The sequence below is a fragment of the Pezoporus flaviventris genome, unplaced genomic scaffold (genome assembly GCF_033815535.1).
Source record: "Pezoporus flaviventris isolate CSIRO_AGI_PZ_B2104156 unplaced genomic scaffold, CSIRO_AGI_Pfla_v1 ptg000013l, whole genome shotgun sequence".
In the NCBI taxonomy this organism is placed as follows: Eukaryota; Metazoa; Chordata; class Aves; order Psittaciformes; family Psittacidae; genus Pezoporus; species Pezoporus flaviventris.
The window spans coordinates 28,225,802-28,253,070 of NW_026892561.1; the positions used below are offsets into that span (position 1 = coordinate 28,225,802).

A 27,269-nucleotide genomic window follows, 5' to 3' on the forward strand; every position below is an offset into this window, starting at 1 on the left:
TTTAGAAAATTCATAAAATCACCTTTTCTGCATATTCAAACTTTTATAACCTTTGGAACACTTTCTTTTCTTCTCTGGCTTGAACAACTCAAATCTACAACTGAAAAAATATGTCAATAATATACTGTATAAATGAGTATAGACTAAAAAATAATATGAACAACTAAACATACATCTTAGTAGCTGTATTTACCCAGGTCTTTTTGCAAGTTGTTTACAAACCCAATTAATACACAGTACTTAAGAAGCTATTTCCATCTATTGTTAAAAAGCACTTAAGCAGATACTTGTTTCAAGGACTCTTCACTTGTAGGCAAACTGGATTATGTTATATTAAAGAAAAAAAAAGGAAAAACGGTCATTACTATATTATTGTTAGTAGAAATCTAGTGTTTTAAGAGGCACGCTCTGGGAAAAGGATTGTCTGATTTGACGTCTATGTCAAAAGATCCAAGACAGAAAAGAGCCAATATAGTGAGCTAATAGAACAGATAACATACTTTTAAGAGTACCCAAAGGAACTATCCTTCTAGAATGTTAGTGTCTTGTTTAAAGAAAACCTCATCTTCCTTGCACACCAAATTCAGTACATGTATGCCAAGAATAAAGATTGCATCTTTGGCAGATGAAGTATTTGGTAACCAATAACAAATGCCTGTGGTAACACTGATGGATTAATAAAATCATACTCTGATAAATTCAGTAACTAAGTGTGTGAAGCGGGAAACATAGGGGAAAATTCAAATAACCCCAGGCATATTTCCACCTATTAGAGCAGCAAGCTTCAGATTTGTTTTTTTCAGTGGTTGAACACAAATCAAATGATCCTATGATTCTACAAACATGTGTTGACATTCCTTAAAAAAATGCACGCGTATGTCCAATTGTCCACTATCCTTCATAACAAACTTACATTTTCAACAAAAAAGAAATGGATAAAAAATAAACTTTCTCATCACATAGTACAAAGCCACTATTGGACCAACTGTAAACAATCATTTGACTTATGCAATAAATATCCAGTGGCTTCTCCACACAGTCATGATCATCAACCAACAGAAAAAAAGACATCTGTCACAAACATTTCTGCTGAGAGCCTGTCACCTGTGCAGCACTCAGGAACCAACCCGAGATACAGTCAGATCACAATTCTCAACATAGCTAAACCAAGGCACTGCAAATGAAGGTATTGCCGTAGGCAGTGTAACTTCTTTCCAAGCCAGGTAAGTCCCACTAACACAGGCACTCACATGGCTTCAATACATAGTAAAAAAATTCCCAGCTGGGCACAGTCAGTGGCTGTAATTCCATCAATTCCCAAGTACGTGCTAAATTCCAAAGTTGGAAATCTAGCTTTCAGCTTTGGATTATGCCCCATTCTTTAACTACAGTGTCAGATAAATCACTATATTCTACAAGTTAATGCTGAATCCAGGTATTGAGAAGTAGTTGCTCAGTTACTGTAAGTATCATTTTTGACCCAAGCTATTTAATTTTCTCATATATAAAATTGAGGTTAAACTGCTTCCTCTTATTCCTACCTTATCTCCTTTTGCTTAGTGAGATTGCTGTAATTTGGAGGAAAACACACCTTGCATAAAATGTACAAACTACACCAATCTTGGGGTTTTATCTTAAGATTTAAAGTGATATATTATGTATGAACTTATATGTTTATACTGTGTTTTGATTGGATCAGATGGAGTTGACATGTATTTGCTTACTTCACTTACACTGCAACTCCAGCTTGAAAAATGATGCAATGTTTGTTTTTTTTTTTCATTTTCCTGACAGTTGGCAGACAGATCTTGAAAGCAACTGAGTAATATTTAGGTCTAAAAGAAGAATTCAGGAGCTGTGCGGTTCTAAACATTCCGACAGAAGCCAAAGCTAACTTTTTTCCAAGAACTTGCTGCAATATCAAAATTATTTAAGGTATATAGAATTTATTCTCTCAGAGAATGGAACAGTTAGGATTGTACACAGACAATCCATGGGAATGGTTTCCACATGAACCATGTTACTAATGATGTCTATGTTTTCTCATTCATTCACCTTCTTTTGTTTATTGAAGCCACAGTTTCCTGGGTATTTTTGATATTTTCATAGCAGTCACAGTTCTTTAAACTGAAAATATTAAATTCCAGCTACTGAAAAAGAAGCCCACAAACAATTCTGAAATAGTCAACTCTTGACATCTTTCCATGAACAAACAGCACAGGAGGAAATGCAATTAGTTCTGTCCTGTAACACTTCTTCCATTTTGGAGTAATTCTTAGCAGGAAAGACATGGAGAATTTCAGGGGTATAGAGGAATGAAGTTGATTTTCGTAATACTTGACTGAACCAAGTGAAGTTGTGTTGGACAGTGCAGCTGGTTCATCAAATTTTTACCAGGGGTTCTGCAATTTCAGCTTATTTCTACTGCCTAGTTTTTATCCACCAGAATTCAAGTATAAAGTGAAAAGTCCTCCAGGCTACTTGCTTTGAGGAACAAAGAACTACTGAAAAATTCCAAGCATATCTACCCTAAGCTAGAGCACATAGAGAATATGGTGTCTGGCCAAACACAGTATGACTGTCTGTCAGAACACCTCATGTCTTTAACAGCAAAGTCACCTCTCTCACATCTAATGCTGAGAAAATCCCCAGACAGATTTTTTTCCCTTTGAATGCTTTCCTGTTCACCACAATTCAAGCATCCCCAAAGTTACTGTGCAAGTTTACATCACTAGATAAGCTCTTGTTTTTATTGCTGCTGACAATAGCTACAGAATAAAATACACATTGTTAGAAGGAAGTTCTCAGCAGGTTTATATTTACCCTCTGCTTGAACTGGATTATATGTTCTTTCATGCAATAAGGCTAAAGGTAAAACAAAAACTCTCCATGTGCTTAACAGAATATGTGTTAAATCAAAACATTTCTGTGAAATATGCCCATGTTTCTTCGCAGAAAAATTTGGATAAGTTTGTTTTTTGTGCAAATTCAGTCAGATTGTCACGACAGACAATAGTTTGCACATCTCAAATACCATTAAACTGTGAGTCCCAGTAAGATGCTCAGAGAGAGGCTGATGAGTAAAGCAAAGGAAGTCATTTAAGTCCCAGAGAGAGTATTTGGCATTTGGCACATTACGCTACACCTACACTGCTACACCACCTTAGGGCAGATGAGAGGCGCTGAAACACACAGCTGCCAGCTGTGGGAGGACAAACAGAAAAATTAAGAGCTGACCCAAGTCATCCTGCAATTTCTCAGGCCAAAACGCCCATCCAGGTGCTTTATGCATGACAGAGAATCCAACAGATACTGCAGACAATTCTGATATGTCCAAAACAAGTTCAAACTACACATCTAGAAATTCAGTATCAGCAGCAGATTTTCTCAAATACTGATACTGATCAAGTCCCCCAGTTTGGTTTTCATTGCATACACTGAGACCTGTGCTTCCATTATGTTACCTTCAGCACCTCTGTCACCTACCCTTGGGTCCATATTCCTGTTTGTTGGCTGGAGGCTTGGATAATTTGTTTTCAAAGTACAAAATCATAGCATAATTTGTCTTTAAAAAGACATGAGAATTCTATTTGCCTGTGCAGAACTATTGTCTTAGGAGGTATGATGATGAAGAAATATAGAAATGAAATATACCATTTTTTTAGTGAAAAACTGGCACATGTGACTGAAAACAGGAAAATTAAAAAACTATATAATGAGGCATACAACACCGAAGAAAGTTAACTGGAGAAATTACCTGTGAAAACTGACACTCCAAAGTGTCACATTTTCATTACAGAAATCATAGCATACAGCAAAAATTTCCAGTTAGCACACCATATAGTGATACAGGTGGAGGTTGCCATATATCTGCCTGGGCCTTTCAAGTATAAAGGGTTTTCTGGACTTGCCTTAGATATGCAATATAATTGTGTGAAGCAGACTTTTGTATTCTGAGTATTTCAGATTCATTCTGCATGTGTCACACAGTCCCTTCAACACTTTAAGTGCTGTAACTCTGAATGGAGTAATATTGCATGTCTGCTGTTTGGAAACGCCGAACAATTCTGCCAAATCCTCTAGTTATACACAGAGGAAATTTTTAAATGAGAATGGAAGATACATCAGTGGAAATCCAAATGTACAGCTGCCCTGCTGCAGAGGTCCCTGGGATGCCTAAGCACAATGCCACACAGCTTTTTCAAGAACAATCTGATACTGAAAAGGGCATGTTGTACTTGGAACAACACATGAATGTGAAGGTACTCTGCTTTAGCTCTGCCAGTAATAACACGCTGGCAGAAACATTTCTGGTAAATCTCTGCAGCACAGACATGTGGTACATGGTTTGTGAAAGTGTTTCCACTTCATATTATGGGGATTGCATCCCTGCCAAAACTACAACAGATGCTTCAATGAAATGCAAAGAAATTTCAAGCTGGTTGGCTACAATGAGATTTTGAACTCTGGCAGGAAAGAGCATTAATACTGTTCTTGACAATATTATTCTACTGATTAAAAATTTGCAATCTCAGTCTTTGGTATTGTAAGAATTTGCCACCTTCATGCTAATTTAGAGATGTTGCGTTATCTGATTGTTTTTAATAAATTTAATATTTCAGCAATTTATTGTAATCTCATATATCAGTTTTATATATAACCATACATTTTGCTTTCGCAGTACAGAAGCACAAACAAACAAACAAAAAAAAGCTCATTTGCAGATGCCATGCAGGAAGATGAAAATATTTAGCAGAAGTAGCATATTCACCAAAAGAGAGATGTTAATTTTTAGGGAAATTACAGAGAAAGAAACTATCAACATTACAGATATCATTGCATTGTTGAGAGGAATAGGTTCCCTATGTTTGTATTAGAGAATTAATGGGACCAGACTATGGGTAAGTGGGAATACATATCATTCCCATGCTTCAAATGAACCTGTTAGCACATTCCTGAAACCAGCATTCCTCCGCTGTACCTTATCTGTGGTCAAAATGTGAATCTCATCTACAATCAGTCCTGCAGTCCAGTACTTTTATTTCATTTGCTTCAAGAAAGGAATCTGCCTGTCATCTTCCTGGAAGTACTTATCTTTTAGAAAACTGGAAAAAACACACTGTGTTACATAACAGACTCCTTATTTCCCTAAAAATGGAAACACTTCTCCCTATTGCTATTTTATTTAATGTTTAGAAGTTAATTCCATTATGGTTGTTAGTTCTACTTTATGCAGCTCCATAACTGAAGTGTAGAATAATGAGGATCACTAATAATTTTCTCAAGAGTTATCTGTCAGCACCCATAACTCATTATAAAACCAATTATGTCACTTCTGGCATACCTTTCAACACTTTGGTGCCTACCAAAGTAAAAATCAATAAAAGTTTATTATTATTCCATGCCTGATATTGGTTAAGTGGCTCCAGTGGCACTCCCTGTTGGGGGACTGCCATTAAAGATTTTATAACTGCATAATTCGAGCCTTATTAGGCTATTCTAGTGAGCATACTTAAGTATTTTCAAAATTGTTAATAACTGCAACTGACTAGTCACCATGAAAAACAGTGCTGAATAACACTGGTGAAACTTCTTGAAGAACAGCGCATACTTTTCCAATTATGCATTTGATAACAATGGAGTTTCACCTAACTTCTCCTAGTCTGATGGGAAAATCCATCACACAGACACACATTTCTCCATTTTAACACTTAATATAGGTATTATAAAACACATTTGAAATTATAAGGTCTGCAAATCTCACATGAGATACCACTAAATTTTGAACTGCAACACCCAGCTGTAAGGAATACCTTTGTTTTTCTCAGGGGGTCACTAAAGGAACTGAGACTAATCTTGAAAACAAAGTCTCTCACGAAAGCAGCCGTAAAATACATACTTCTACGTACAGAAAATGGATTTTTTTTTTTTTACTGCTATGAAACTTTTTCTTGCCTGTTTAAGCATAGTTTTATTTGGTCATTAAGATTGGCCAAAGGAAACAAAATACAAGGATTATTAACGGAAGCAAAAGTTATTGTTAAAAGTTATTTACTGAACGTGGATGCTATAGTCAAATTAGCAATCACTGAAGCACAAGGAATTATATTAATATATGAGCACATCATAGAATTTCCTGGGTCTAATCCTATCTCATACCAGCCCTCTAAACATCAAAAAATCTTTACTTCAGATATGGCAGAATATTACTCAGTCAACAATAAGCTGACAACTACTGACCTACAATATTGTGAATTTAATTTCCAAGATTTGTATCTCCAAAATCTCACAGGTCTTTTCTCAACTTGAGCTTCCTACAATTTTAACTTCTACAATCTAATATCATGGAAAACTTGATAAATTATGAAGATTTTCGTAGTCTTCCATGTCATTATAGCTCATTAACAGTGTTTTGTACTACTTTGGTTCTGTAAAAAAGGGTTTGAATATTTGATATTTGCATAAATAGTGCTAAAATAACCAGATATTCATGTGAATAAGGCAGACTGGAATATGACATTTTTGCTTTGTCAAAAATTTTAATAAAATACGTTTGGTCTCAAGAATAAAAAGTTACAGTTTCAAATATTTTCATTAACCAATTCTAAATAAAAGAAACAACAAAACAATAAAATTACTGTTTAATTCATTCTATTTGAATATTTTTAACATGAAAAAGATTTGTGTGAAAAGTCTTTTGAAATGAAAAGTTAGAATTTCAGAAGCAGTTAAGATACCTATTTTACTTGCAATTGCAATGGAGCGTGTACAGTCAGTTGGCATGTACCTGTTGAGGAGCATTAACTTCCAACTGAAGAGTCTATATTCTCTAACTATGAGCTACTCTCTCACGGTATTTTTTTTTTTTTTCTTTTTTCCAAGTATGAGTAATTTAATATAAAGCTAGAGATTTATAACCTTCTGAAGATACTTGGCCTCATCTGTTCACAGTCCCACAACGAAAATACGAAGGTTTCCGATTAAAGAATAGTATCTAGAGTGCTTAGTTTTAACTAAGTTATAGCACTAAATAAGTTATAGCATTTCGTTTAAATCCCATATCCAGTTAATATTTTTACTTTAAAGACTCCAGCAAGAAACTAAGTCTTGATCACTCAAACTGTACAGTTTTCAAGGTGCTCAGAGAATTGTAACAGAATTTCTGTAGTTTCATGAATACAAAAATGGTTTTCCTTTCAGCTTGCTTATAAAACCCAACAAAACTCTGTTTTCAAAGGTACAAGATGAAATGGTATTTCAGGATACATAACATTTCTGTATTTCATCTACTTCTCTCACTCAAGTAAAAATGTATCTTATTTAATTTCACCTGTATGAGCTCAAAGACAACCATCAGGCATATACAGTAACTGATAAACAGAATAAATGTTAACAATGAACTTTTTACCAGAACCAAAAATTGTGGAAGCAGAAAGCATCATGCATCATTCATGTGCACAGTATAATACCTAGAATTCTGTTTGCACTCATACACTGACCATGAATAACTGATCAACTGAACTGTGCAAATTAGATACTGTTTAAAAGATCTGTACCTCCATGTAACTCAAATTTCCTTTCTTCTAATACTTACAGATGTTTTCATTAAAGCCAAACTGATATTTTTTTTTCTTCTCAAAGAAAAGAAAAAAAAAATCATTAATTTCCCTCCTCACTTCCCCTCCTTAAAGGGCTCACATTGAGAATTATTATGCACACAGCATACACAGGACATACTTAGAGTTTTGATAATGGAGAGAGGAAAAACCATCACCGTGACCAATGTCTCAGCAACTTTTCAGGTTCCCCAAATCATGGAAACCAGTCTCTGTTTAAAAAAGAAAATTTCTAAAATAAGATGACTCTGTAGAATTCAGACTACATATGCAGCAGCTTGTCTGCACTAACATGCAGCCACTAGAATCAAACATAGGGCTGAAAGAAGGTCTTACCAAGGAAAAGGTTGACATGACGTCACCTCAGGTATGAAGCTGGATAAACATTACAACACAAAGCTATACTATGGCCTTATGTAAAATACCGTATACATTTCAGGACATTTCACATTAGAAATGCTTTCAAATCGGAACAGATGGCAAACACTAGGACAAAGAAGGGACAAAGGGAAGCCCATTTTGCAGGAGAAGAGAAAGACAATGCTGGCTCAGGCACTTCGAGGGGGTAGGAGTGGAACGAACCACAAGGTAACAACTAACTGGAAAAAAGCATAAACTACAGATGAAATTTAGAAAATTTTTGCTCTTCAAGCTATTCAGAAACTGCTTCAAGATAATTAAGCTAGGGTAAAGATGACAAAACTACCAGCTAAGGGCGTCTTTATAACAGCATCCTGGGCTACAGTCTGAAAAGCAAAACAGAAGTACAGTCATATCCTAATGCAATTTTCATCAAGTTTTGTCAGAGAAAATTGTAATGCTCAATGACCGCGCTTGAAATAATGTGCAATGATTTAAACAGGATCAAAATGCTTCAAGTCATCCATCTAATAAAAACTTTTCTCTGCTCGTCAACATTATATAGCAAATACAAAAATATAGATGATTCAGATTATATATGGCCTATCACACACTAGTTAGTTAATTACAAATCAATTGTGTAGTAAATAATCACATACCTAGTTCCCTCAGTCTTTGGGAAGAAATTTGGTGAATGTTTTCAGTCACTTTGGCACCACTTTGGCTTAAATTGCCATCAATTCCATTTAAAGGGCTTCAGAGAACACTTGTCTTATGGTTGCTCCTTAACTGGCAGTATCTGCCAAGCTTCAAAACGATGTCTAGGAATATGTCTTCAATTTTTTTAAATAAAACCCATGACAAACAAAACCCTAAAACCCCCAAGATCAGCCACTGCCTATTTTGCCAAAGATGCTGATCCACCTACATGCTAAATCTGCATGCCTGATCTTTGTGAATTTATTTTTATTATTGCCATAAGAAATGTTTCAACCGTAGCTGCTTTTCCAAGAGAAGTAGCTTCAAACAAGTAGCTCCAAAATCTGTTTGTGAGGTCTACAAAGCTCGGGTTTATAAGAAATCCAGGTATAAGAAGTGCGCATCTCCATTAAGCTTGACTCAGTTGCAGTCATGTGTCTTTACAGAAATCCGGCTTGCTGATTGGACAGAGTAAAGAAAGAGCAGTCTAGAGCTAGGAGTACTAATAAATAATACGGAAGGAGTATTATACTGGAGTGACAAGAGGGGAGTCAGAACACATTAACTTTGGAAGCATTCCCTATGTAGAGCATTCTCCAGATTCCTGGGATGGTCACCCCTTCCTCCCATGTGAGCATCCCAATGACAGCTCATAAAGTGCATGTGAAGGTGCCCTCAGAGAGCCCTCTTCACTGACAAAATCGACAGCAACATACCTGCTACTTCCTGCCACCTAGTGAGGTTTACTGCCCTGCACTCATGCCAGGAAGTGTAATGTGAACCATGAAAAATACATCTGAATCACAGAAAATGAAGCATTTGCACATAAAAGGCTTTTGCTCACAAAAGTTGACCAATATAACAGTATTTTTCAATGATGAATCTGAATGAAAAAAACCTCCACAAATTTTAAGTACATTCAAGAAAAAAATACATTATCTTTCAAAACTATGAACAAATTCAAATTTGGCTATGTGAAGGAAAGCATGTATAAATGAGATCTCAATTTCTGTTACCTTTGCAATGGTCTCGTGCAGGCTGAAGGAGGGATCCAGTTCTTCAGTTTTTGTTGCATGTACAGGAAAAAGAGCTTCAGAAAGAAAGCTAGAATTCTGTGAGAAAGAAATAAGAAGCCTTTTAGGATTCGACATTGATTTTCTTTCGAATGCTTACTGGATTTTGTTGAGAGATTGAAAAACCCTTCAAATTGATCTTATGTTTTGCCAGTTATTAAACTTATTTCACTGATCTAATTAACTGATTCGAATTCCCTGAAACAGGAAAAAACCCCTAAGTCTTATGACTTTATTTCTTGAATGGCAGTTGTCTTTGTAATTATGCTTCCCAAAGCAGCTAAAAATTTTGCCTTGAGGGAGAAAAAATAACACATTTCATTTGGAGCTAGGCAGGAATCAGACATTTTATTTAATATGTTATGATTTGGTCTTCAGAAGAAATGTCACATTAATCAAAGAATATACTTTTATGTTATGCAATCATCCTACTTCTGTATACAGTAATACAATCTACATAATATGAAGGTTTGGTGAATTCCCTAAAATTACATTCTTCAGGTTGACCACTCTTTTTATAACTAGGCTATCTTAATATATTAGTTGTACAAGATGTTTGCCTCTTCTTGTACCGTAAGAAAGCAAGAAGTTAGGTTGCATATTTGCTGTCACAAGGCAACAGCAAACTGAAACCCAGGTGTGAACTGAAAAAATGCAAAACAATTTTAAAAAAACCCAAACAACAAACCTCAGAGGTGCACAGATGCCTAAAACTGAAATTATTTCAAACATTTATTCCTGATCTTGGTATAATAAAGCAACTGAACTAAAAAGAAAAATCTTTCTTTGCATTGCTTTTGTGGCGCACACCTAGTTTAGTTTTTTAGACTTGACCTGAGATACCTGTCTCAGAAAAGCTAGGAGCCTAGTGCCCATCTAATACTCACCTGATATAAAAATAAGTGTAGAGGTACATCTTGATGGACTGAGACGCTTGATTCGGTAAGCATACTTTAAATACACTGTTTACCAACAGCAATGGGTTCAGTACAAAAACACGGAAAACATAGCCAAAGTTATTTCACTGATCGGGCAGAGAATGTGCCAGTGCCTGAGTATCACGCCATTCTAAAATATACTAGCTTTGAACAGTTCTACTAAACATACTTGTCAAACTGGACTCTGATGCAGAAACACCATCCATGATGCAGAGATGCATCCACTGCATTTACTTACATCCTGAAGAGGAATAATACATCACCTCAAGCCTTCTGCCAAACTCTGATTAGCCCTAGGCAACTAAGTTCAGCATCTCCTTTTAGATGATCTAAATCTTTCCTTGTCCATTAATCTTATTCTGGGTTTTTATTTTAATTTTGGCTGCCAGAACCTAAATATATTTTTGTGTTTAGAGAATACCCTAAGTTTCTCTATTGTATTTCATATTTAGTGTACAATGCATTGTGTGCCACACAGAATTACATACAGACTTAACAGAGGGATCGATTTGGGACTGCAGAGAGACTTCAAGCTTTTTATTAACATACTTCCCTGTAGTAAGTCTTTGCATCAGAGTGCTGGGAAACTAGTCCTGTCCTTTCTTTGTCAGCCCTGGCAGAGTCTCCAGGGAATTATTCAGTTTCAGATCAAGTTAGGCTAGTTCTAGCATTTCACATACATCTTTTAAATGTTTTTTTTTTGTTTGTTTGTTTGTTTTGTTTGTTTGTTTGTTTGTTTTTTGTCTTTTTTTCTTCTGCAGAGGCACAGTAATAAGAATATAAGAAAACATGTCCACTAAGAAAGGTTAAGCAAAGGAATGAGACTCATGAAATGAATTTATTTTCCACGTTCATGATCATACCATTTTACATATGCTAGTTCTGGAGCTTTACACAGGACCCAATATAAGAGTACTCCAAGTCTGAGTGTAACTTTCATGGTCTATGAATTTACATATAAAATAGTACCAGCAGCAATAAGCAGCTGACAATATCCCTGTCTCAGACATGCCAAAGTCATCATGAGATTATACTATGATTACATCTTTATGAATAGAAATTTTGAAAAATGCCTGGAGTCTTTTCAGACTTAATTCCAAATAAAATTCACAGAAGCCCATGGTCCTGTATTTAAGCTGAATAATTTTTCTGGTTTAGATTACTTCCCAGCCCGCAAGGCAATATTGACGATGTTCAGGAAACATGTCCTTTTCAAATGCCAGCTTCCTGTATCTACTAAAATAATACTTCTTCACTTTCCTCCTCTTGATATATACTGGTCTTCAATAGCTTCTGTCCTTGTACTCAAAAAAGTGCTCATATTCTGTATTTGCAAGAAGTGAAGCCCCTTTTAAGGGGCATTAAACCTGGTAACGATGCCAAATACAGTCTTCAATCACCATAAAGTTATTTGCAATGGTCAAATAAAGCTTTGGTTAAAAAATATTAAGAGTGATCTGAGCTTTAACAGGATTGATTTGTAAGGCTGACACTCCACTACCTTTTAGAAAACACTACCACTTGCTAAAAACACTCTGCAGGGTTTATTGTTTCAAACATCAGGAAGTGAGCAAATGAGAGAGACAAACAATTTAGATGCTTTGTTTTGGCTTGCATAACCTCTTCTTATGTGACTGAGCTCTACTCTTTTGCATGCTGGGTTCTAAGCCATAGAAAGACTGAAGAAAAATAGTACTTTAGTGAAAAGAGCGTTAACTTCAATTCAAACACAGGAAGTTAAAAAGAAGCAGAGAAAAAATCTTACCCTCCTCCTTGAAATAAACAATATAAAGTATCTTACTCATGCACCCCTGGGGATAAAATGGTGGTATATGATATATGCCTGCTGAATCAGAATTATATTTGTACTAAACAATGCAGTACATCACATGGAACCAAAAGGTAGTTCTTAATTGGGCACGGCACTGTTAGCTCTCTTCCCAAACAAGCGTGAGACACAAATTCCTTATAATCATAGCAGTGATGAGGTACGGCAATATGCTCTGCTTAAAACCACTCAGTGTAGGATTAGCTCCCTGCAGATGCCCAATCCACCTCCTGAACTAGTACATTCAGAAATAAATCGAGCTTTTTTGAAAAGCATTAATGGCTCATAGACATGATGTTCAAGATGTTCAAGAAAACTCAGTGAAAGGCAGATCTCAAAAGGGTATGTTACATCTCTGCTAAGTTTGCTTGATTTTTTTTCTCCAAATTAATGCCTCCATGATCTGTATTCTATCAGTATTCCATGCATTTCTAGAAGGTTATTTCTGGTTGTTCTGGTTGTAAGCTGCCACCACTTTTTTTCTTTTTTTTTGGGGGGGGGGGGAAGCACTGACTCATACAAATTTTGGTGTTCAGTGATGCATCTGTGTGTTGTCACAGAAGCACCAGAATAATAAATGAAGTCATTCTTCAACTATTTGGTTAATTTTTTTTTTTTTGCACAAAGTAACTTATTATAAAGATAAAATACATACTTCAAGATTATTTCATAACACCTATTCATCTTTAAGTCTGCACACTAGTTTACAGAGCCATATCATTTATTTGGTGGAAGGTCGAGGAACACTGTCATTCTGCTATGGTAGTGCTAATGCTGTTCATCATCATTCACGTAATTGCAATCAATAACTTACAAAGAATTACACTATTTATATTCATTCTTGAGATCCTTACTGAAAGTCAGTGAAAGGAATGATTACTGAATTAGCTTTGCTATACAAGATCAGATTATTGCTCCATCTAGACAAGTACTTTTCTCTGGAATCTAAAACTTGATGGATCAGATGCTTGTAAAGCAGGAAAACACTGCTTAACTGGCTTTTATCCCACCCTATTCCAACACACCTATGGGGCACAGGTTAGGATTCTAGTAATCTTTCACTCATGTCTCATTCAGTAATGGGGTAAACACTGCAAGTATACATTCACACTCATTCTCTTCATTTAAGTGCCTTCGTGGATCAGGTTTTGCTCCTCTTACAACACTTGAATGAAAAGAAATACTCGGTCCTAAATGAATTACACAAGGAAGTGGTAGGATTCAACCCCCAGTCAGCTAGAGCTCTGATGTGGATTAGTCCTGATATCTTGCCAGAGGCGAACATCTCAAAGACAAACTTTATTTTTCTTTAAAACTAGCTTTTATGAGAACTGCATGCAAGAAAACAGCCCTTATTAAAAATTGAACAACAATTTTTAAACAACTTTTGCCTGTTATTTCTTTGAACAAGGAGTCATTATCTTTATGTTCTTCCTCAGTCCAACACTGACTTCCCATTTTGCAACAAACTCAGCACAGTCTCTGCTAGGATCCTCAGGAAAAGAGTTGGGCTTTTCTTTACACCTGTCTTGTGGTCAGACTACAAATACGCCCCTTTCTCTGCTCATCAGTCCCTTCTGCACTTGAAGGCTTGGAGGTCTTTTTGATTTTTATCACTGTCCCCCTCTCGTGCCAGCACAGTTTAGCTCTCTTTTGTTGGCCACATCTATAGTCTGGAAAACTGACAGATTATTCTGTTCCTCTTCTGAATGCCACTGAGCAAGCAACCCTCCTTCCAAAGGCTTCCAACTTAGTCCAGACCACAGCAGACAGGCAAGGTACACATGTAGTTTTTGCTACTGCCTCAGATGCAGCCTTTTAAAGGAACACAATGTGAATAAGCAATGACCAGCAAATAAATCCAAACACATTTTTTCATCAAAAGAGCAAGCCATTTTGCTCATGATGGAATCAAGACCATTAGCTGCTTGCTAAGATCTTGAAAAGGAGTCATACAAAATCACTGCTTTAAGCAGGCTTGAGCATTTTTACACAATTAAGCTTTGTGCCCAGAACAGAGGCTTCCCTATGAAGTGTACATGAAATAAATTCCTACAATTTTAACATATTTGTACATATCCACAAATAACACATATTATTCTCTGTGTGTACAGATAGTACTTGCAAATAGTTAATCCAAGATTATTAGATTTTACTACCTGAAATAACTTCCTGGCATCTCGCTCTGCACTTATAAAAGGATATCTTTAAAACAGCTTTTTTTTTTTTTCCTTCATAAAACCCACCTCCATAAAAAACTACTAGAAAGGCAAACCTGTTCTGTTTCTCTTGCTTTTTATTGTTTTTCAAGCACTAGGCTCATCAGAGAAAGCTGCAGGAACTGTCCAAGTAACAGAAGCCCACTCTTTATCCAAGGGAGCACATGGCAGAGAAATGAGTCTAGATGATGTTTCAAGAGTACCTCTCAGCATTTAACAGCATGAGCAACACTTTCCAACAGAGAGAAACTGAATCAGACTCCTCACTTATTCTTTGAGCAAGCTCAGAGTAACAAGCGGGTGTTTTCCGGTGGTTGTTTTTATGTTTGTTTTGTTTTATGTTGTTTTTTCGGAGTCTTTTCTTACAGTAATTTGCTAAGAAGATTTCTAGTATATACACACCAAGAAAAAGACATGCTAATCCCAAGGTCACTAAACCAACTATATTATTCCTCTATGTTTTCACCCACAGTACAAGTTACAGCTATAGTTATTGTCCTTGTACTCTCCCCCTCTCATTTCCTAAACAAAACTCATCTGCCTTCATTTCTAGTCAGGCAGTAGTATCACCCTCACCTTTACAATGGTCAGAGTGTTCTGCATACTGTGCAGCTGAATGTTCTCAAGATGCTATCAATTAATGGAAAAACCTTTTCAAGGTCAGACCACTGTGAATCACCCTCAAATTTAGGAGGCTCAGCTTCCAGTTATGCCTTTGAAAATTCCCTCTTTGCTGTTTCTTGTCCTTTGTAAATTGTTCTTTAGGTAGTACATCATTAACCAAATGGATTAAGTACATTTGCTCTTCTGATATGAAGCTATGCTTTTACCATACAATGTGTACAATCTAGAAACGACCCCACCAATAATCCTTCAACTCCCAGCATAATGATTTGGTTTCTCTATGAGCTCTTCAAAAGAGATATGAACCAGCGTAACACGAATTTGGAACCAGGCTTCCAAAACTCTGTATTTGTCTCATCTTCCTTTTGGAACGATCAGTTAACCTGATCTTTTCAACACTCATTAAATGAAGCATTCTGTGAAATTAGAAAGACATTGATGTTCCACTTTTCAAATAATGGGTAATTTCTGATTAAACTTCGATTGAACGTTCAACTTTGAATCTTAAAACAAATTGCCTCCTTTTCTTTTTAATTTGAACCCAATTTCCTGCTGCCCTCGGGTCTTGTGACAGTAATTAATTGATTTATGAATCAATTAATGGGGATCAAAAATGCAGAAAAAAACCTGTCAAAGCCCCTAACCTGGCTTACTCTTGCTTATTTATGATGGACACTTGCGCTAAAATTCACTTCTGATTTACTAGACTCATTTTTCTAAGTTGTCCTTCCTCAACTAATTAAGTGAACATAATGCTTCACCTTCTAAAGGTACTAAATTTGCATCCTTTGTCTACTGTTTTACAGCATACCTTCAATTTATATGCCAACTTTCAACCAATGCATTTTAAATCATGAATAAATTCCCACAGCACTTCTGGTGATTTAATGTAAAACATAGTAAATACCAGGACATTAGATACCAATTTTATCACACACTGTTTTAGGACTGGAAATAGTTTTGTGGTACATGCAACAAACTATTTATTTATTTTCTTTTTTTTAGGAGGCCATGACAATGCTGCATCTACAACAGAAACTCCTTTTTTCTTGACTATGACTTGAGAAACAGTTCAATTACTAGGTTTATGTTCTCATTCCATCCTGAATACATTTTTCTTGCCTGCTGAATATTTCCAGCATTTATAAGAAAACATCCCTCTGCCCTTAACCTGGTGAATAACACACAAATACCTCAAGAATTTTGTGTGTGTTTTGTTCGTTTGTTCTTTTTTTGAAAGGAACATGCAGTGGAGGTTTCTCCACCCAGAAAAAACTCTCAATCTGGAAAAAGACAGTCCTAAGACTCAAGTTCTTTAATCAGTTTGACTTCACCCTTGCTTATATTTGACTCTATCGTTCGCATGTGTGACAACTTCGCCCTTCAGCATTCACAATATTTGCGCCACCAATTTTGTACTGCACAAAAGCAAAAGTTTCTTAGAAAGGTACAACAGAGAGCAAAAACCTGTCTGAAATTTGTACAGGTAGGCCGAACAGTATAAGAATGCCAGTCTAACACTGCTAAAATCTGCAAAGCAAATACACAAAAGAAGGATGAAAGCCAAGAGAAAGCTGTTTATTTTTTTCACACAGACCAAAGAATAATGTTTTGGAGAGGAGAACTTAGGGGTATAAAGATTCTGCTGCATCAGGACCGAGAATATAACTGGTTACCTGTCCACATATATGTGTGTGTGTGTGTCTGTGTGTGTGTCTGTGCTATGAGCTACTACACTTTCACTTTCTGCCTCTTTGTAATACAACAATATGAAGAGTAAAATTGTAGCAACCTGAGGAAAACTCACAAACATTCAGTGTCTGGTAACTAAAACACAAAGCTAGTAGTCAGTGCTTACCTTCGTAATCATCCTGGGAAGCAAATTTAGCTGGGAGGTTGATTTTACCTGCAGAGTGCACATTATGCTGTGCCCAAAACTATTACCCAGAAATCTAGAGGCTTACAACTGCATGAGGACTTACGTGCATCTGTATTCAAAGCACTTGCCAAAAATTTGTCAGAACATGAAGGTAAAAACCCCATCAGAAGAAAAGATAAAGAGAGAGCAGTGAGAACAAAACCACCGGTGAAATCTGCACTGCAGGTTCTAATTCTTATTCCATTTTACCCTAGCATCAAACAATTAGCATATGATGTTTTGGCAGCAAATACACAATTGTATCCCTTTGTGAAACAGGTGTGTCACCTCAGCTGGGCTAAAAGACCATCTCATCTCCATCCATTTTCCTTTTTTTCTTTTTTTTTCCTGGCAGGGTATAAGAGATTGAACCAGAGATTTGACTGGAACAAGGATAAAAAAAAAAGAGTAATGGAAAAGAGCATCTCATATTCTAAAATATGGCTTATCATCGACCATGTGGAGTACTTTTAGTTTGAGAAGATACAGCAGACTGAAGTAGATTTTCAAACAGATTTACTGAAAAAGTGGATTATCTAGCATAAACTAGTATCTAACATACTGAAGCAAAAGTGTAATACTCTGATGTGTAGGTTAAACTGAATCAATGGCATAACACCAGGGATTGATGTACAGCATATAGGATTTCTCACTATTAAAGGCCCTTAAAGTTGCAAACATACTGCAGAAGAGTGTATGCTTTTCCACCTCACTAGCAGGCTGCCTGTTCCCTTTCTGGCAAATGCTCTCGATATCTAATTAAATGTTCCCCCAAAAATCCACAAAGGATTATGAAGTGATATAAAAGTTGGTTTTCACAGTAAGCATAGGCCAATTCTTTTTAGAAAGCAAGTCATTGCAGTTGCCACAGCCTAATGTGTGTCAAAAATCTCATTCAAAGTCAGAATGACCCTGTCCTGAAAATGGGCATGCTGGAAGGAATTTCTGACAAGAAGCTTTTCTTTAGAACTTTTACCATTTCAGTTCACTGAAGAACTTTCAGAAAAGAAAGAAAACCAAATCTATCTACGTTTTTAATATTCTGGTGAAGATGCTCAGTGACCTTGTGATGTCATCAGATGACAGACAAAATAAGCAAGGTCTGCCAAATCACACTACACAGAAAACAGAAAAGGCAGAATTGGAATCACTGATGCACAATTTATTTTATTATTCAACTCAACTGTAGCCAGAAAAACTCAAGCCAACAGTAATCAGACAGGAAAATAATATAACCACTTTACTCTCATCTCTTTTAACTTAATGTTTTCTTCCTTGCAATAGTAAGTGAATTGAAATAATCACTGTAAAGCTATAAATTCAGACTGCAGCATAAAGAAAGCAACTTTTAACACATCAGGACACTTGCATAGCTTTATTCTTCTCTAGAATTTTCCCTTGATGCTTTTTAAACTGAAAGCAGAATCAGCAGTTTAAGTAAGAGGAAGCAGCTCAAAGCCAGAAAACTGGAACCCTCAGAGAGGATCTTTCTCAGTTTTCAGAATTTTAGAAATAGGATGGCTCAGTTCAGCTTTACTACATTTAAGAGAGAACACCTTTTCTTGGATGTGTCACGTGCATGATGCAAGAACACTTTGTAACATTTTATGATCAACTGTGAGCATTCCAGTTACATGGGAAACATGCAGGGCCAGTAAGATCATCCTAACAATGTCCTGCTATAAGCCATAAATTCATAGAATCATAGAACAGTGATAGTGACTGTCACATGGAACAGAATTCCAGTGACAATGTCTTTCATAATCACAAATATTATAAAGCATGCTGATTTTATTTCCTGATTTGATGCTTCCAACTTCTAGTTTTTATTTTTAGTGCTTTAAAACACTGTATAAGGTATTATACTGAATGAAGAAAACTGGACAAATATTGTGTAGGTGGGAACCTCAGTGTTTTACAGTAAGAATCAGAATCGGCTTTTGCTAACAACGTCTTCAAAGACAGTATTTATCTATTGAAAGCCTTATTAAACAGCTATTTAATGGCCATGATAAGATACATCAAACACTGCAAATTTTGAGAGGACGTATCATTGACTGAAATCACAGCTGATAGTCCAGTGACCTTGATTACTTTTCATGACATACTAAAGCACAAAGCTGAGTTCCACTACTAGTATCTGCTGACACAAAACAAGTTCTGATACTTATTCCAGACACTCTGCCAGACGATTTTTAGTTGGTCTGTTGAATTTAGCCACTCAGAATAACAACGCTAAAATGCTGTCTTGAATGCAGCATGCCATTTACTTCTCTAGGGAGGACAGATAATTCAGTGTCTTGTACCCTTGGATGATACACGTTTCAGTAACTAGATGCTTCAGCAGGCTATCAAACAGTAATTGGTGTCTAAGCAAATGTCTCGTATGTTTTCCCACATCCCACTGACCCTGTTAACTTCTAACCTATCTTTCTTCCACTGACTTTCAACAACCTTCAGCCAGTTCCATGAAAATTAAGAGTCTATGAGGGAATCTGTAAGGACAGGTTATAGCAACACGTATCCATGCCATGTGAGTGCTAAAGAAGTTGTGCATTTTTGTTACTGTATGTAAAGAATATTCCCCTTCTGGATGCACAGTGGAATGTTTGGGACATCGAAGCACTGGGATTTGTGAGACCAAACAGGTGCTTTTGGAACAAAGTAATGCATCCAACTGATGAGAACATCATCAGTTTGACTAACACTGGTGGAGTAACAGAAATGCTCTTCCATGAAATTAAGTAGCTAAATATTCATATTATTCAATAAAAAAACTCAAGCAATCAACTGAACATCAAGTGTATTTTGTCTTGTAAAACACTGACTCACTAACCTTAACAATTTCAGCATGCTCTCACTATCAAATACAACTAAATTAGCATCCAAGCAAACAGATGGACTAATGTATTAATGTATTACTGATGAGTACTACACTGAGTAACCTCTAAATGTACTGAGAAATTAGAAAGCACTAATTTATGCTAAAGACAGACAGAAAAGAGAACCTGTTGGTCAGAAGAAATGTAGTATGAATAAACAAAAGCATAGCTATTATAAAGGCAGTATAGCCCACGAGTGAGAAAGGGAAGACACACAAGCAGCCATGGTTTGGACCTGTCTTCAAAAGCAGTCCAAGACAACCTACTAGGGACAGTTTGAACCATATTTTCTTACACCCTGGCAGCTCATCATTTGTCCATGAACAAAAATGAAACCTCTCTTCACCTTGATATAACTAACTCCTATTGCTACACCTTGTTGACCATAATGTTCTACTACGAAGTTCATAAAACCTGCCAGCAGCAAATGCAGGAGCAGCAAACTCTCTAGAGACAGTTCAGAAAAAGGAAATCATGGGTTCCCAAACAACTTGCCATTCTGAGGCTGATACACATTTGATTCTTTGCAAAGAATTTCCGGTGTCTCTATTATTTTAAGCACAGTAGTACTTTGACTCTTTCACACATGCATGAAACATCTCCTGCAATTCCCCACTGGCAGCTACCAGATGTGTATTTCCTTAAAAAATGAACACACACCGGGGAGAAAGGAACAGTAAAACACAGAAAGAAGGGAGCAATGCAGATCCATATTTTCAGATGGAAAAGCTACCAAATTGCAGATCATCACAGCAACACATTGCTGTTATGGAAACATTCATTAATCTAGATACAGACGGGGAAATACAGTTTCTATTTAGGGTAGGAATCTCCCTTGAATATCAGTATCAAACAGTTGGTGCTAATTCTCTTCTAAGGACATTCATCCACCTGCCATAGGCCTGGAAGATTTGTTTTCAGCAGCTAAGACTTGAAGTAAGTACACCATGTCTTCATATATGGTCTGCCCTGATCCTTCAAAGAAAATGATGTCATGATGCTTCTAACTGAAATTCCTGATAAGTGTAGATTGATCTGATAAATTAATTGGTACTAGGTGACACTTAACCCAGGAGGATGTTATAACAGAAGAAAAACATCATAAAATTTACCAGAAGAGCCTAGTCATCTCTAGATCATCTAAGCAGTCACTCTTTCCTGCCAGGAAAGGGACTGGAGGACATACCAGAAGTAAAGGAGAAAATAATCTGGATGTGGAGTAACTGAGATTAATTATGTGATGCAAAAATGTTTTGATAACTGCATTAGGAATATAGAGATGTGAAACTTCAGAACATAAATGACTGATCTTAAGCACTGTAACTGACTAGTGAACTACATTAGTGATAAAAAAATGGCTCAGTAAAGGGTATCATTGATTAGACAACTCATGTTTGCTTTAGATATACACTCACAGAGGTACAAGGTTGTGTTCATGGAATTAATTTTCTTGTTTTACACAGAATTTACTGACAAAACTATACCCCAGACTTTTCTGCCTTCCATAGATTTTATACTTTTATATAAACAAATGCATATAAAGTGTGATTACATATGTATATATCTTTATAAATAATCCTTGACACGAACTTTGCCAAGAGAGAATGCATGAGAACATTGGTCATAAATTTACAGTGACAGTTATCAGGATTTGTTCCAAATACATTCAGCTGCTTGACATTCCAGTCCATGTTACATTCCTAGGCAAGCTGCAGCTCAGACATTATAACTAGAAGACGGAGGTTGTACCTGTTGCTGGGGATTATCTGTCCTTGAGTTTGCAAATTGTTTACTGGTTGTTTTGGGGTTTGTTGACCTATACAGTCCATTCTTTATCTACAATACAGAGACAGAGAACTGTTCTTTCAAAGCAATGGCAGATTTAAATAAGTTCTGGCAGCCAGAGAAATGGTAATAGCTCACCAGCAGGCAGAAATTAAATTTATTTTCATTGTTTGTTTTGAGAAATCTAAGTAACAGTGTGCTGGAGGTTATCATGGTAATGAACATAGCTATTCCTGTGGTAATATAGCCAGTAGCCATCAACTGCACTATGCTGCTATGACTGATACAGTAGTTGCAAATTTGAAAATAAAAATACTCCAAATGCTTCCTTCAAGTACCACTTAATTAAGTTAAACTTCTCACAGAGGTTAATTACTTAGACAATTTCACTGAACTAAAATTGAACAATACAAACATCATGTCAAGGTCATAACTGGAACCCACTCACTGTATCAGTGAATCAGTACTGATGGGAAACAGACTGTCCCAGTCATCAGTGGGACAAAGATGTTCATGGTAAGATCCCAGGCGTGGCCATTCTGGCTGACTGCACAGAACATGATTAACCCTTTACACACAGCCAACATCCTGAACTTCCTTGTCACCTGATTTCTGTGAATTTGTATGATCAGTTCAAAACTTTACGTGGAATCCCCCAAGAAATAAAACAGCAGCTGAAGGTCCCCATAACACAGGATTACAATGGTGCTCCTAACCACTGACAACCGAACCCCACAATTTAGGGACATTTAGTACTGTTTGCACTCAGACAAAAATTGGTATAAACACCAGTTTCACATTCACTTTTGAAAAGACACAAGGCAGATGCACTGAAGAGCAATCCATACTGCCTAAGCCCTTCCTCTACAAGAACATAAGCACATGAAAGACAGGAAAAAAAAAGCATGCAGCATGGGAGGTTTTTTAGGTAAACTAGGCCCTAAGTTCTCTCCATCAAGGACAGCTCCTCTGCTTCTTTTCTCATAACAAAGAAAACATGGAAAACTTTTGATTCCTTTTGAAAGAAACTCAGGATGTGTCAGCCTAAGCATGTAAATACTAAAATCAAGAAACTGCAGAAAGTTTCCCTAAAGAGTGGTAAAAAAGGAAATAAAGAGAGCAGGACAGGAGGGAAGGGAGGAAGCAAGAGACAGATGGTAAAAAAAAAACACCTGAGGGGCCACATTCATTGCAGAGTCAAGATTTAGCGGCTTCGTTTTTACACAAGTGTGGGCAAAAAAATCACTTTTAAGGGCTCTAATGAAAGTTGAAAGTTACCTTCAAAAAGTTATGCATAATTCAACAGAAATAAAAATCATTAGGCATTCTCTCTAAAGAGGACACAATCTCAAACTGTCAAAATTCTAAACTCTTCTACATATATTACATACAAATGCCTTCTATAAAGAAACCATTTTTCTTCTAAATTAGCTTAGTGGTCCATGGTATTACACTATCTTGGTCTAGCCTGTGAATAATGTGACAGGTAATTTTTATACTTCTTGCCAGTGCTTAAGTCCGAGTGAAGATACGGAAAACAACTTTTATGGCCTAGGTGTAAAAATAAATGTTCTATAAGCCCTGCATATCCAAACTTAGACATAAAATATCTCATGCTAAGTATGTGTCCATCAATAAGTAACAAAAAAGGGGTTTGGTTTGTGGTGGTGTTTTATTTTTTTGGTTTTTTTTGGCTATTGTTTGTGTGGGTTTTTTGTTGTTTGTTTTTTTTTTTTTGGTGGGTTTTTTTTTTTTTTTTAATAACAATGTTCAGTAACTTTTTTTTTCTCAAAGCAAAATGATAATGCTAACACTGATGTAACCTACCACGTTATCACAGACAGGATTTAAGATTCTGTGTTATCAGACAGGATAATAGGATTCAATTATGTACTAGTATGCACTGAGAAAGGTAAGTAACATGCAGACAACATAGGTAATCATCTAGCTATAATGTAAAAATTATATTCCTCATGAAACCGTTGACTGCAGTGACATAGACATGAATATTTTCCAACTTGAAAATGCTCAAAATGCTCCTCTACCAACTTCAGGATGCAAGTGATTGAAGCAGCTTCAAAATGCTGAACACTTTAATATTTGGTTTACAGTGCTGAAGAAACAATCATATCTCCAGCTGAAATCATGGCAAACTCAGATTATTTGTACCCAAAGCAGGGCTATTTCTCTGTTTCTGTGCTTTAGTTATGTTCCAGTACTTCAGCAACTATGCTATAAACTGTGCTAAGACAGACATAATCAAACTGAATTAACTTGCAACTATGGGACTGGTTCTTTTCTCTTTAGTGAAGAAGTTTCAAGTAACTCTGATTACAGAGAAATGATCTTTAGAAATGTAAGCCACAAGTTCTCTTCCTCCATAGGTTTTCCACCCATTGCCTTTAAACCACACTGATTATATCCACTTTCTCAAATAAATCATTCTATCCTCACAAAAGAACTTGCTTAACAATTAAGAGTTCTGTTAAGTCTGTGACTTAAGCCACTTTTATCACAGCCACAGATTTGAATAATGAGCCTTTTATTTCTGTAAAGATTAAGTTTCAATTATTTTTAACACTTGTATTTTGTAGACATCATTCACAAGAGCAGACTTGGGTCTACAGTGACTGTTGATTCATATGGAATAAAACAGTTATCAGTCACGCATCTGAAATAAACCAATTATTATTAGAATTTCCATTAATGTGAGAATTTAAAAAAGATGTTAAAAGCAACAGAGGAGGATGAAAAAAATGTGTAAGGTAAGAGAAAAAAGTGATATAGCCGTATTTTTGTTACACAGGCACACAATCAATGCATTCATTCAGAAAGAAGAACAACGAAGAATTAAAATATAAAATACATGCATGCTCTTCAGATCACACACCACTGCATCCAATGCTTTCAGATATTCTTAATTTACAACCAAGTAACCAAGAGCTGAGCTTTAATCATGCTGTTTAAAATATAAAAACGCCGCAGGTGAAGAATTTAAGTCTAAGACACTAAGCAGAATCGCAATGAACAGTGATGTATCCAAAATCACAGTTTTGTCCATTATATGCACATAGTTTATATCATTATAGAGATATTTATGTATTATACCTGTTGTAACATTTTTCAGTTTGAAAATACACTGACATAGAAATACGACTGATATTTTCAAGGATACAGAAATAGTCCACAGGTGGAAAAAAAAAATAATCAGAATTTACTCACTTGCTCCAATTTGTCATTCCTGATGTACCAATGATCATATCCTGATGTACCAATGATCATACAACTGAGTAATTCCATTGATACCTAGCTCTTACTGAAGTAGTTAAAGAGTAGTACAGAGCTTTGTTACTATAATAACAAAGACAAGCCTGTGACTAAGGACCTCTTTTACTTTATACTGCTCTTTCTTGTTGATGTAAAGCTAAGTGAAGATGTTTCTAATACTATTCTCCACTGAGGTGAGGACTAATAAACTTCTAATAATGGGCTTTCACTGTTAGAGAAACTTAGGTTTTAATTCAACATTGTATTTCTCTCTGGAGGCTTTATATGGTCACTTAGATGTAAATTAATCATTAACTTGAACAGCATGACACCTCCTCAAGTTAAGATAATCTGTGCTATTAGGAAAATCTTATCAGCCTTTCTCCTAATAGATTACAAATCAGAATGTGACCCTCATGTGGAGGTAAAGCCAGTGCATCAGAGGTTAGGAAGAGAGGAAGGCTTTCTTCAGTAACTGTATGAGAATTCTTGGAAATTGAGTTAATATTACTTTTTTTTCCACTTGAGAAATTCTTCCAAGTTTACTTCCTACTTGCAGACTAAAACGCTGCATATTTTCTGCTAGTAAATAAATGAGTTACATTTCTCTCAGTGCATTTTTATACTAGTGGTTCAATACTTAGAATGCGCTTTTACTAGCTCACAGATCTGACCACAGGCATTTGCCATGCAGATTTAACCTCCCTCAGGCTGTGTGGTTTGCTGTATTAGATAATTCCAAGCAAGACAGTTTTACTTACTCTTCTGGCCTGAATGTTTCCTCTTACAACTTTTATTCCCTCTTATTTACTCCTTGGGTTGCTGCCAATGAAAAGCTTTTAAAACCTTCTCTCTGAAAATTGGCATTACACTGTGTAAGAAATGCATTTCTAAATCTGACCTATAACTGTTGCTCTGTAGGCAGACTGCAAGACACAGGTCTTTGGCTTTTCTACTCTAAAACTCTGAGTGTGGAATAGCATCAGTTTTCTGTGACTCTGCATGCTGACAGGTGGATAAAATAAACTACTAATGTATATTCCAAAAGAAAATTTCCCGAGTAGGTCACAATAGTGAAAGAGACAGTAGAAGAAACCAACCTGGCAAAATGATAGTCTACAAAATCATATCAAAACATCTCATTTCTGAAATCTGTTTTCCCAAACTCAAACCATGTTTCACAATGAAGCTGACAAAGCTGAGGCATAGTTAAAAAAAGCTGAATGGCTTGAAAACAAACCAATCCCCCTCCCTGCAACTTGAAGATTATTTGCAGTCACTGATCTGCACAAGAGAATTTCCGACAATATTTATTAGTACAGTTGTAAATCCAGAATAATTTGTCTCACTTATAACAATACTATCCCTATTTGATACAATAAACATAATCCCCAATGAATAGCTGCAATAAACAGTAGAAAATAAACAGATTCCTTGTCTGACAGAATATAGGGGAAACAATAAGCCTATGTTTTAAGGGACTGTTAATAACTGCTTTAATAAATAACAAAAATACAGCCAAGAATCCAAATTTAGTAATTCTGTGTGACTTCACTTTTAGGAAAAAAAAAAAAATCAACCGCTTGCCTACAGAAATTTACGTATTTTGCTAAGCAGGTTTATTTCTCACATAAACCAAAACTCATGGGGTCAAGATCTCCTGTGGTCTGAGAGGTGTAGTATATCAACCTTAGGACTGAAGATTACACTTATCTCAAGTCTATTTCCAGGAAAGAATTTTGCAAGAAGGACAAATGCTGAGTTTTCCACAGAGAATCAAATTTGCTGTGCCATTTTTAAGCAAATATGAAAATATTTTCTTTTATGATTCAAATTACTTTGCCAAGTGTATCTGAGAGACAAAAATGCACATCTGCAAAGTTAACTGAACGCTAAGAATAACTTTGGTAGGATTGGAATAGAAAATAGCCAAAGCAACCTTCGGTATTCATACTATAAATGTTGCATAAATGTTGCTGGGAAATACTTATTATTTTGATATACTGAAGTCTGCAGATCCTTTCTCATGTGTTATAGATCCTATATACACAGATCTGGAA

General features: G+C 36.0%; 1 protein-coding gene across 14 annotated transcripts in view; it reads right to left on the reverse strand.

Annotated features, from left to right (window-relative positions):
* NAALADL2 (N-acetylated alpha-linked acidic dipeptidase like 2) overlaps positions 1-27,269 on the reverse strand; it is a 494,729-nt gene that overhangs the window by 47,771 nt on the left and 419,689 nt on the right. For 13 of the 14 annotated variants that reach the window (XM_061452509.1, XM_061452508.1, XM_061452511.1 and 10 more), the window contains one exon: positions 9,692-9,787. The exons of the other annotated variant lie outside the window; for it this stretch is intronic. In XM_061452509.1, coding sequence (XP_061308493.1) covers positions 9,692-9,787 — 96 coding nt within the window. The remainder of the gene's footprint in view (positions 1-9,691; positions 9,788-27,269) is intronic. 14 annotated transcript variants of the gene reach the window in all.